The sequence below is a fragment of the Schistocerca nitens genome, chromosome 12 (genome assembly GCF_023898315.1).
Source record: "Schistocerca nitens isolate TAMUIC-IGC-003100 chromosome 12, iqSchNite1.1, whole genome shotgun sequence".
NCBI classification, from domain to species: Eukaryota; Metazoa; Arthropoda; class Insecta; order Orthoptera; family Acrididae; genus Schistocerca; species Schistocerca nitens.
The window spans coordinates 36,569,681-36,583,292 of record NC_064625.1 but is presented as its reverse complement, the minus strand read 5'-3'; the positions used below and the strand labels follow the sequence as shown (position 1 = coordinate 36,583,292).

Genomic DNA, 13,612 nt, shown 5'->3' with positions numbered 1-13,612 from the left:
TGTAGCTTCAATGACAGTTTTTTGCATAGTTATAATTTGCAAATGGATAGGATCACAATGTTTCAAATGATTTGGATTCCGTAGTAGTACTCTAATAGTAAGCCGATAAGTCATAAATACGACCTTCCTGTTTCCTGTTAAAACTGACTGTGAGAAAGAAAACTAAAACAAGCATTTTCACAACACAGTATTTTCTTTCTCACAGTTTCTTTTAACAGATAGCCTATACATTGTTGTTTAAAAACACATGTAGCCTATCTCTGTCTGAACTTTTATTAGAGTAGCATGAAAAAATTTGAAGTAAATCAGTCAAAAACTTCTTGAGACTTTTACTAATAATGTTATAGGTATATGTCTGTGTCCATACCAGTGTTTATTAGAATATTGAGTAAAAATTTGAAGTAAATCAGTCAACAACTTCTTGAGATTTTTGGTAATGACTTCTCTCTATACAGTAAGTATAGATAGATGTGCATATTTATATGTTATATATATTAAAAATGTATATACCTATGCCTGTCCAAATGTTTATTAGAGCATTGTGTGAAAATATGAAGTAAATTGGCCAAGAACGTTTTTGGTAACAACATTAAACAATGACTTTTCTTTATATAGTAGTATAGATATCCCTACTGTGCATTTTCATAATGGTTGGGAATACTGTATAACCAATATTCTTACTAATTATCCCAACATACTGCGATGGTGGAAGGTATCTTTTGAGTGAGTTTATATAAAAATGTGCATAGTTTCATTTTCATGATGATTGCCATGTAGTGTCACAGAAGTAGCCTAATTGCTAAAATATTGAGATACTAAATGAAATGAAAAAAGTTATCTATATGGTCACATGCTATGAATTAAACATTTCTTTTGATTTAGAAGTGACTGAAACTAAATTTGGACCATTACATGCTGTTGAAAGTGAGGAGTTTATTTTTAGTACAATTATTCACATTACTGTGCTGCATTTAAGAAATGTACTAAAGAAAGTGAGTGTATATGGGCTTGCCAAATGCCCACTAGAAAGGACCATCAATTTCCATAAAGGCATGCAGGAATGAGTTCATATTTTCTGAAAGACACAGCAAAAAAAGTTTCTCAGATCTTGCTTGATAAGATTTTTGTGGAAAAAATGTGTCCAAAAACAAGCAAACCTACTGTCATAAAAGACACAAAAGAAAAACCTTCTATGACACTTTTAGGTATTACAGCAGTACTTCTAATATATGGGTTTATGTGAGTAAAATGCATTCTATTATCCAACTGTGTGTAAAAATGTTATTATAAGGAAATTCTGTTCCTTAGGAGTTGTGCTTGTGACATGAAATTCGCATTAGAAGATACTATAATTCTGTTCGCTTACATTCTGTCAAATTCAGAAATATTTGTATTGGTAATGCCGAAGGATACAGTGTTGAGGGTGCAATGCAGAGTTTCTTTGTGGTTTTCTTCATCTTCTTCTTTTCATTTAACATGTTTTTGTTACATTGCAATTGTTTTACTTCAGATTGTTAGGAGATCTCTTCTTCTGTTCACAGGTACAGTACAGTGTTGTTAGATGGAGGAACACAGAGTACCGAGTAGGAAACAGTGTGTACCTTCAACCAGGGTCCTTCAAATTAAAAAATCTGTGCACTACCTTTTATGATAAACCAGAAAAGAGGAAGGTACATTAACAAACTTTATTACAGATTGTTACTAAATATTTGGATTTCATTTGTCATTTTATAGTGTTATGTACTAAGAACTCTGTGTGACAAAACTAGTTCATCAATAATTACAGTCATAAACTTTGCTTATCTACATTCATCAGTGTGTTACAATATAATTTTCTGAAAATTTAGTACAGACTGTAAAAGGCTGTTTTCTTGAACAGTTTTTATTGACACTAGTCATGTTGCACAGAATAAGCGTGCAAAAGATAAGACAGAGTTCAAACCAGGTTATCTTAATGCTATTACAATTCTGTTGGCCAAAATAAGGGCTTGGTGAGTCCAGGTAAACAGCCAATAATTGATGCCACATAATGAGCCAGTGTATCTATCATATCAGTCACTTGAAGCAGTTACAAGTTTGAGATAGCAGGTTTGGGTTATTCTTTTTAAACCCTCTTGACATGATGTCTGTCCAGGGAGTGTGTCAATCAGTCGTGGTGTTGCCCATGGTATATGACACAACTGATGACCAATATCTTTAGAGAGCTGTAAAACATTGTGTTATGCATTTCTTTCAGAGGAAGAGATGGTTATAGAGCAGACCAAAACTGTTTTCAGGAAATAAAAAACATTTAAAAGAATAATGAAACTTGCCAGCAGCAGGAAAGAAAGTAAACTTTTTTTTTTTTTAAGGAAATAAAATACTTCCATCCCTGCTTTTGTACACTGGAAGCAGTTATGCATGTCAAATAAAGTGTACTGATGAAACAACATTTATTTATCCAAAATGAAAGTCTTCATGATTATAATACCTGATCAGAGACATCTATTACTTACTGAGACACAACCTTGTGCAAAAAAGGTGTACATCTTGTAGGAAAAAGGTGTACAAGAGATCACCCAGACATATAAAATCTGTTTCTGAATGAAATGTCCTTTTTCATCTGCTATTATCTTATTTGTTTAAAACTATCTGCGGTCCTTACTTTGTTCAGTAGAGCTTCTACTCAATAATCTAACAGAACTTATTGCATGAAAATATGTAACTCATCCATTTGTAATTCTACAAATAAGTAGTATGTCTACAGTATATGTAAATGAAACTGTTGCTCTATTGATTCATTACATGACATCCCATTTATTATGAAAAATGTAATGAAATTCATTTGTAAGTTGTAAAACCTATATGTATGACCCAGATTCTGTGGACAGTTCACTTACTGGAAAAACAAATTAAAGTGAACGAATTAAATAAATAACTATCTCTTGCTTTGTTTCTCTTCTACACAGTAAACAATTATTTTTGCAACATAACAAATGTAAAATTTATATCGCCATCTACATGACATACTGGCAGCTGTAGCGTTAGGGAATGAAGATGAGTCCTTAAGATATGTTATGCTTCAAGAGACATAAACAGAATAGGAAATGGCTCATTACACAAAACTTTATTTTAATAACAGCCATCTGAGATTTGGTGTTATACTTAAGTGTGCTTGTTAATATTTCTCAGTCTTTTTATTATAATATTATTATTATTATTTCGAAGTTTCTTCTGACATTCTGAATTTCTTATTTTTTTCATGTTTAGCACCATACATACTTATGTAAAATACTGTGGAACTGCCTTTTCTTCACCTTACTCTCGGTATTCTGTTCCTATCCAAGGCACAGCTTATAAAAATGTTTGTTTCTCTTTTCCTCTTCAGCTTATATAATTTTGTTCTTACAGCTGATGAATCACACAATTGTGAGAAATTGGATTTATGATCCACAGACCATGAAAATACCAAACTAAAATCTCATATTCTCTTGATCTAGCTATTTGTTACTATCTGTTCTATTAAATTTGGTAATTTTAGTCATGTGTACAAATTATTGTACAAAGGATTGTAATTTTTATGTGAAGAAATTAACATGTCTGCAATATGTGCAGCTGTTACACGTATTTGTGTAAATGTTTGTGCCAGATATTCATGTTATTGCAGATAAGAGGTAATTTGTATAATTTTATTAGCACTCGACCAGTAATTGCAAAGACAGTGTGCCACTGTAAGTTATTAATGTTTTCTGCACAACATTTTTCAAATCTGTTACTAGCAATTTATCTGTGGATTACCCTAGTATTTTAAAAATTATGGTAAATGTTTCGAAAATAAGAACATCTGTGTTTATGTATTTTCATAATAATCCAATAACTGTAAAATATCTGTAAGAATTTTCCTCTTCTACATAGTGATCTGTTGATTGGCAGTACTTCCTTTTGCATATTGAGTTACTGCCTTTGTGCATCAAAGGCCACATTTCTTCAAACAGAGTGGCAAATTGTAAAATTATTATAGAAGCCAGAATGATAAATAAGTAGGATGCCACATCATATACCCTATTCAGTATAATGTCAAGTAGAGACATATAATGAATCATACACATTAGCATTAGTGTCCCTGAAGAACTAATTTTGTAAAGCCACCATGTTTCATTATACCTGAGTACTTTTTGATAATCCTAGTTTTTGTGAGGTCTCTGCTCTCAGCTTAATTTGAACATGACAGATTAAAATTTTTCTGAACTAGGTTTCATACCCAGAGACCTGCCTTTTACTGCCATTGCTCTTGTTAGAAAGCAATGCAGAAATTTCTTATTGATGGACCAACAACCACTTTCTCAATGCCTGTCCAGTATAAAGTTGTCATGAATGTTCAAGACAATGAGTACCCCCTGTGTGTATATGATTATAATACAGGTTGTGGCATTGATATAAACATCGACCTGCAAATGAGGACTCACTCTGCTCGTGAGTTCTTTGGACAAAAAGTTTGAGATGATTCAGTCTGTTTATGCAACTTGCTGTACATACACATGTAGATGCTTATACTTAAATATACATCTGTATCGAAATATAAAGTGGAAGTATTTGATTTTGGGATAGTAACCCATCACATTTCCACAGTGGTGACCCAACATGGACTCCAATTCTCTGGTATCAGGCTCTCCTGACATGGATGACGACCTAGGCCCCAACATGTTTCAGACTCCTTGAATGATATGGCACAAGTCACTCAGGCTCACGGTCCCTCACCAATGTCCAGCCCTAGCGACTCTCCTTTTACTGGTTTCCCAGACAGTTCAAGTGACCCTCCGTATGCAGGTTTTCCAACTCACACCACCCACACTGAGCCGACCCTCCTACTATCGCGTTTCATGCCTCAGTTCTTCCACAGCACGTGGAAGACATCTCGCTGGCAGTAGATAACTGCCACGTTCTCATCCACCTGATGGATGCAAACCCATTGTCATCAGATGAGCAGTTGGAAGTCAAGGTACTACAGTGTTTTGTCCTCAGTCAACACTGTGACCCTGCCCTCCAACATGCCTTCATCTCTCCACTTGGCGAGATTCGAACCATCTCTCTGCACTTTGGTTCTTCTCCACACCTCAGCCCAACAGCTTTCTCTCGAGCCGGCTGTCACCTCACCCAGCCGTGCCGTCTGCAGAACTTTGTGATGGACCTACCACTTCATGTGCCACCACCGACTTCATTGCTGCACAATGTGGAGGTACCAATGGTCTATCTCCCAGACCCCAGGACATCCTTGAATATGGCGTATATGCTACTCCCCAAGACTAATCACAAGTACACCGTACTGCGGGGATGGGAGGGCTGTGTGGCATCAATATAAACATTGACCTGCAATGTGGACTCTCTCTCCTCCTCGGAAGTTCTTTGGACAAAAAGTTTGAGATGATTCAGTCTGCTTATGCGACATGTTGTATATACACATGTAGATGCCTGTGCTGAAATATACATCTGTATCGAAATATAAAATGAAGTGTTTGATTTCAGGATAGTAACCCATCATATTCCCAAAAGGTCATGATATATCAGCTCTATTTAGTCAAGTATCTGACTTTAGAAAGCGCATAGCATTCACTTAGCCTTTAGCCTACTAAAAGTTAAAGTATGCAGTGAAATTTGTAGTCAGAAGTTAAACTATCATCCTGACTCAGAGAAAGGGCATTGTACAGACTCTCGAGGCTAGTAGGTGCCATATTTGACTTTGTATTTCCATATTTGACTCTTTTTGTGAAACTGACTTGTATTGCAGCCTGCAATCAAAACATCAGGATGTTCTGTATACAATAAAGGGTTTACTTTTTTATGCACTTAAAGGCAACTTCTTTTGATTACCTGCAGACTGGTCTGTGATGGAAGTAGTGTTTTCAGAGTTCAAGGATATATTGAAGCTATTCAAAGCCCATAACAATATGGCTGAGTAACACTATATCAAATAACAGCTAAACTCTGCTGTGCCTTTACACACGATGGCCAGAAACAGTCTAAAAACCTGGTAAGTGTGTTGCACGGTAGATTGTCCCATCATTGAAGTTAGCCAACCAGGCCATTTTGTGCACAAATTCAAGTGGCCCACCAAATTAAATTAGTGTCGGTAGTTCTCATAGTGTAGATTATGGCACATGAGACAGCTCAGCCTTCGGCTTGGGTTCAGTCCTTAATGCTGTCCCATGTCCAGTTTTTGTATCGCTCTCTACTGTGGTTTTAGGAAACCAATTGGAGAACACATTTCAGACACCATCTCTGGTGGGCAGCTCAAATTTGCATGCACAATGACCTAATTAGCTAATATCAATGTTAATTAACTTGGAAACAGTGCAAGATATCAATTTTTTCCTTGACAATTATTTCCCAGCACAACCTACCCTGCAACACTCTTACAAGCTTTTCAGACTGTTTCTGACAAGCCTGTATGTTTGTAAAGAATTTACAAAAGAACTACTGCCACTTGCACTGATATCCTGAAAGTGAATTATGTTTTCATTGGGATTCATTTCATACTGTTGTAAACTACTTTAAATCCATGTTTTCACTATTAGTGAGAAATTGAATCATTTTAAATGTATTTTACAATATCCATTTCTGTTTGTTGAAGGTAAATGAAGATATTTACACAGAGTTTTATCGAAAGATGGAAGATGGCATTAAGGGTTCCAATGAAGACACACCTGAGCCATTCTGTATTGGCCTTATTACGTGCATATTTGTAGAAAATAGTGAGAACTGTGCAAAGGATATTAAATTAAGAGTAAAAATGTTTTACAGGCCAGAAAATGTAATGAATGAAATAGAAGATGTCTTAAAAGCAGATCTTAACAAGTTGTATTGGAGTGACGATGGTTAGTAATTCATATTTTTGTTAGAGTATCACATTGTATTGTGATAACAAACAATATAGAAAAGGAATTCAGTGTTGCATGTTAGCTCCTCCCTCCTTTTATCTGAGATTCCTCCAATATCTGTTGTTTATAACAATTATATCTTTTTGACTTTGCTCTGTTACTTTGTTTTAAGACATAGACCCTGACTGTAATATGGACTCCTCATGCTTTGGCCTTACTGCTGATAACCGTAATAGATCACATTTGGTATTCCAAATATACTTATGTATCTTTGATTCCTGAAGTTCTGCAGTTTGCTGGCTATAAATAGAGGTAGTAACAGAAGGAATCTAACCTGATGCTGCCTGTCTTAGAGGCCCCTAAGTAGTGCTCTTCACTTCACTGATGAAACAAAGCTGTAAAAGTCTTTGTGGCTATTAGATTGTTTCTCCTCAATAACACACAGAACTCATCAATTTTAGTTTCACTGATTAACGATTTTATCCATCTTTAGCATACTTCATTAAGGTGATGACCAGTTAATGAGATATACACTGATGAACTAAACCATTATTGATTGACGACTCCACGGAATGCTGTGTGCACAACGACCATGTATGTTCAATTAAAAGGAAAGTCAGTATTGGCTGTAATATTGATGGCTTATTGATAGCAAAATTGATTTTCAATCACATATTGATCATCTTCAGTGCTGTGGTGTACAAATTAAACTCATAGGCACTGGTATCAACTTATTATCAGTAACCAAAACTGAGAAACAATCACAAATAATTATTTGTGATTGTTTTTCAGTTTTGGTTACGGGTAATAACTTGATACCAGTGCCTATGAGTTTAATTTGTACACCACAGCACTGAAGATGATCACTATGTGATTGAAAATCGATTTTGCTATCAATAAACCATCAATATTACAGCAAATGCTGACCTTCCTTTTAATTTTGAATCCAAAACATTATGACTACTGCCCACTGTGAGGTTGAATGCCTCCTGGTGGTGTTGCAGGCATGTGACACAGTAAGGAAAGAATGTAAATGAAAGGCAGACAAATGGGCAGTCATTATAGTGAAGATGCAGGACACAAATGCTGAAATCCACTGATATTAGTGGTTTTGACAAAAGCCACATTGTTATACTGCTTTGGCTGGAAATGAGAATCTTTGAAATGGCAAAGATGGTTGCCTGTCAGTGGAAAAATGGAAATGAGCATTTGACCCCTTCAGGGGCAGGTCCAGCCGCCTTGGTGCAGGTCTTATTACATTCGACGCCACATTGGGCGACCTGTGCACCAGATGGGGATGAAATAGTGATGAAGACAACACAACACCCAGTCCCCGAGCAGAGAAAATCCCTGACCCAGCCGGGAATCGCACCCGGGCCCCTTAGGACGACAGTCCATCACGCTGACCATTCAGCTATCGGGGTGGACGCCTGTCAGTGTACAACCTTCATGAGAACCTAATGAAAGTGGTTGAAGGATGGTGAAATAATGAGTAGGCCATCTGGTATTGGACAACCACATCTCATCAAAAAATGTATAGGTCAGAGAATCTGTGACCACTGCCCACCGTGAGGTTGAATGCCTCCTGCTGGTGTTGTGGGCACGTGACACAGTAAGGAAAGAATGTTAGCGGAAGAGCCATGAGCGGGCAGTCATTATAGTGAAGACATGGGCTGCAATTGCAGAAATCCTGTATATAAGCAGTTTTAACAAAGAGCATATTGTTATGGTGCTGTGGCTGGAAATGAGAAGTTCTGAAATGTTGGTGTACAACTGCCATGAGCACCTATGGAAAGTGGTTGAAGGATGGTGAAATAACAAGTAGGAGGTATGGTGTTGGACAACCACATCTCACCAAAAAATGTAGAGGTTGGAGGATCCCCCACTGTATAATCCAGGATATGCAGTGATCTGTGACAGATGTGATGATGGAATACTATGCTGGTGTGGGTGCAAGGGTTTCAGAATACACCAGACCAATGTTGAACATGGAGCTCCATGTCACTAAGTGTTCCTGTGTTGACCCTACGATGTCATCAGTTATGAATGCAGTGGACACAGAATTACTAAGTTTTCAGTGTGGGTCAATAGAAATGTGTAGCCTGTCAAATGAATCACATTTCTTGTTGCACCAGAGCGATGACTGGGTCCTTATATGCTGTCATCGAGGTGAATGGCTGCAAAAAACATGCACCGTGCCACAGATGCCAGCAAGTGAGGGCAGAGTTATGCTATACGGGGTACAATGAGCTGGGCTTCCATGGAAACTGTGGTGGTAATCGAAGGCACCATGAAAGCAGTGAACTATGTGCACATTATTGCGGACCACATGGATCGTTTCCTGCTTGAGGTATCCTCTTACTGCAACGACATCTTCCAGCAGGATAACTGTCCCTGTTGCAAGATCAGAATTATGCTACAGTTGTTTGAGGGGCATTACAGTGAACTCACATTGATGTCTTGGCCAGCAAATGTCCCTTATCTGTAGCCACTGGAACACATATCAGGCACCAGCTGTTTTCCCACAAACCACCATTCCGTAATTTGCGAGAATTGCTTGACCTGTGCGTAGACATTTGGTGCCACATACTTTTGGAATCCTTTCAAGGATTTATAGGTTTCATGCAAATCAGAATCTCTGATGTACTGTGGTTGAAAAGTGGAACAATGTGCTATTAAACACATGGTCACAAAGTTTTGGCACATTGGTGTACAAGGACTAATTAGCACACACATCAGGGTAGACTCTACAATACCTTAAGGTCACTATCCAGTTGTGAAGTTCACTGTTCTTTTGCAGCATCAAAAAACACCCGACACATTTACATAAAATCAGTGCAGTTTGTAATAAGCATTGACCTGCAGTAATTTGGTAGTACTATACACTGGGGCAGTTCAATGAACTCAATCGCTAATAAACATCACCGTGTCCAACAAAACCTCACTCTGGTACCAATGACATTCCAAACTTAATGTGTATCACAACACAGTCCATTTAAAATATTCATTAATTAGTTTATAGAGTCCACTCAAAAGTTATTAGGGTTCCCAAGATTCACAGTGGCTGGTGTGGCATGCGTCAACACTAAGAGTGCACTCAAATGTAGGTCTTACAATGCATAAACTGCCAGTTTTATAATATAATTGGATAGATAAAAAAATATATTCACCGATTGGCGGCAGTAGAAAACCTGTATGAAAGTTAATAAAACGTGCAAGCTTCCAGAACCAGCAGCTCCATCTTCTGACAAAAGGGTTGGAAGAAGAAGGGAAAGGGATGATGGAAAATGGCTGTTGAGGTTTACGAAATGGGGAGAACTATGGAAAAGTTGCCCATAATCCAGGTCAGGGGAGACTTACCGGACATGATGAGGAGGAAAGACAGACTGTTGGGGCCTGCACGAATCAGTTTTAAAACCGGAGTGCTTAAAGATGGAAGATAGGATAGTAGCAAAACAGAATTACGGATAAAACATCATGCAAGAACTAATATGAGCAAAAGGCAAGTGCATTATACATGGTTGGCACGTGAGGGGAAGGTAGGGGATGGAGGGGTAGGGAATAGACAGGTTAGAAAATAAAAGGTATATAAAACAATAAAAGGGGTCTAGAAACTATATCTGTACCTTTTATTTTCTGACCAATCTATAAGTTTGATTATTGCACAAGATAATTAGTTTTGGGTAATTTAAAATAAGTTGCTGGTAATTTGGAATGCTTAACTTTTGAATAGTGTAGACCACATTTCTTGAATATATTGGTTGGTTCACAGATTTTATGCATGTAGTGAACTGTAGATACAATTAACTGTAATTTGTAATTATAAGTACCCCAATGAAGATCAGTTACATCAGTTTGATTGGAACAGTCAACATATAAATCTGAAAAATAAATTCCAGTGAAGTTAAGTGTAAATAATTAGTTGAGATTTTTATGTAAATTTTACGTACCATTAGATAATTTTTTTGAAAATAAAGTAAAAATCAGCAAAAAAATTTAGTTATTTCTGGGTGTAGAAAAACAACAAATGGGAAGGATCCACCTACAATGTCACAAGTTGACTTCTAAAACACACGTTACAAGGTGCTTAAAACAAGTACTGCATACCTGTGAATGTATGGGATCTTAGATTTGTGAAAATAAAACATTAATGAAAAGCAGCTCCAGTTGTTTATTTAGAACTTTATTAAGCACACATGACCAGTTTCAGCCTTTATATTAGGCCATTATCAGGTGTATCTGAAACTACCAAATGTTAATACATACTATGATGGGTCTATAGATGTTTTTTTTAATAACAGGTAATGTGAGACAATGCTTACATATATGTACAGTACAGTTCAGAAAGAATATATAAAGTATGTTGGGTTGTAGAGAAGCAATGTCATGTGATAAAAATTATAGAAGTCAAGTGGATTTTAAAAAGTATTGTGTCCAAAGGCATCATAAGAAAAATGGGCACTTGCAATATAAAAACTGCAGAATCTGATGCCTTAAAAAAGTTTAGCATAAAAGTACTTATCTGATATTTTTTGAAATTACATTGCATATTTTCTGGACAAAATGGTGAAAAGTAAATGATAAAACAGTAGAAGTCAAGTAGATTTTAAAAAGTTTCATGCCCCGTGTGAAATTTACACTCGCATGAAAACAGTGAAGGAAAGGGTGCTTAATGAACCGTGCACATTAAAGAGCACCAATTTCTTGGATATCTGCCACCCAGTTATTGACAATTTGCTTTAAAGGTATTCTGTAAGCTTACAGCTGTAGCTAGTTGCTTGTAAATGTACTTTTGTAACCAATTGACAGTGCACCCAAGCTATAATAGAGCCCTTAAAGTTCCCGCTGATTTGCATTTTACTCATTAGAGGCCATACCTGTATGTCTGACTTGTATGCCTCATTCACTGAAACTATTTTACACTTTTGTTAATTCCAATTACACTGCAAAGGCTGTACAGGTGGTAGAATGACATCTACTTATCTGATGATGGCATTTGCCTTCTGGGCAATGGTAGATGTACTGATAATAGTGTCAGTGTCATCCACCTACAGATAGCATAGTGGCATAGCTACCGGAGTGAAATCTGTGTCTACTTTTTAATAGGAAATGCTCAAAACCAGAAGGCTCAGTGTGGTGCAAGCAGCCATGCCACTCATGCTTCCTACAGCCAACTGAGTGAGTTTGAAAGGGATCAAATTGCGGGGTTCAGAGTGGTGGGATAGTCCTTTCAGAGAATTGCCAAACAAATTGGACATGCTGTACTAGTGATGCAATGATGCAGGTTTCAGTGGTCAAGTGAACAATGTCACACCTGTAGACAAGGTTCTGGACATCCATGCAGTGCAGATGCCCGCCAGGATTGTTGTATTATAAGGGCAGCTGCAGCAGATTGTACAGCTACCACAGTACAGACAAGAAGGCTTGTGAGCACAGACGTATCAACAAAAACAGTTGCAAACAAGTTATTAGCAGTGGGGCTACGGGCACATACACCTCTGGCCTGTCTTCCATCCATGCTACAATATTGATGTGCATGGCTTGACTGGTGGGGTCAGAGGATCAAACAGAAAATGAAATGGTATGCTGTAGTCTTTGGTGATGAAAGCAGATTGTGCCTACTAGCAAGTGATGGTTGTTTGTGTGTACGATGTAGATCTGGTGAGTTCTGTCATGTAGAGTCCATTCGTCTGAGACACACTGACCTCACCCCAGACCTTATGGTCTGAGGTACTACAAGCTATGACTCTTGTTCACATTTGCTGGTTTTAGAGGAGACACTGACCAGTGTTCAGTACATGCAGATTGTTGGTAGACCTGTTCTTTGCCATTCTTGTAACAGGAAGGTGATTTGTCATTCCGGCAGGATTACGCTCGCCCACACACTGCCTGTGAAACTCAATGTGCTCTGCAAGATGTGTGGCAACTTCCCTGGCCAGTACAATCTCCAGACTTGTCTACAATCAAGCACATTTGGGATAAAATGGGATAAGAAATGACTGGTGCAACTCGTCGACCAACAACTCTTGTAGAATTTCCTGAACAAGTCAAGTGGGCATGCGAAACATATCCCAGGACAGTATTAACCGTCTGTATGATCTACTTGATGCCAGAGTCAGCACATGCATTGTCACCCATAGAGGCTACACCACATACTAACATGAGTGTGTCAGCATGGGTTGATATGTGGTACATGCGGATTGCTTGATGCTATTGATCCGTAAATGTAATATTTTCATGTATTCCATGTGCACTGCTGTAACAAAAACCTTGAGTGAATTGAAAACCTCCAAAGGGGTGTACTAATTTTTTTTCCAGCTGTGTGTGATGATTATTTCCATTTTTTATAATAGGAAATGAGAGACAGTGCTTATACATGTACAATACAATGCAGAAAGGATATACAACTTATGTTATGCTGTAGAGAAGCAATGTCAAATGATTAGAAACAGAAGAAGTCTCGTGCCCAATGAAATGGGCACATTGTAATTACAGAAACTCTACAATCTGATACTTTGACACTATTAATATGATTAGCTTAAAAAAGTTATCTAACATGTTTCAAAATTACATGGTATGTTTTAGAGGTAAAATGCTAATAGCAAATGATAAAACTGTAAAAGTCAAATTTTTTTTTAAAAGTTTTCCACCCAATGACATCATGAGGTAATGGGCATATCATAATTATAAAAAATGCACAATCTGAAAAACTGTTGACATGCTTTAGTGTAAAAGAGCTATATTCCGACATGTTTCAG

General features: G+C 37.3%; 1 protein-coding gene across 1 annotated transcript in view; it reads left to right on the top strand.

Moving 5' to 3' along the window:
• Nucleotides 1–13,612, top strand: part of LOC126214886 (DNA (cytosine-5)-methyltransferase 1-like) — a 116,989-nt gene that overhangs the window by 26,363 nt on the left and 77,014 nt on the right. The window contains exon 6 of the mRNA XM_049941531.1: nt 6,608–6,851. Within this exon, the coding sequence (XP_049797488.1) occupies nt 6,608–6,851 (244 nt within the window). The remainder of the gene's footprint in view (nt 1–6,607; nt 6,852–13,612) is intronic.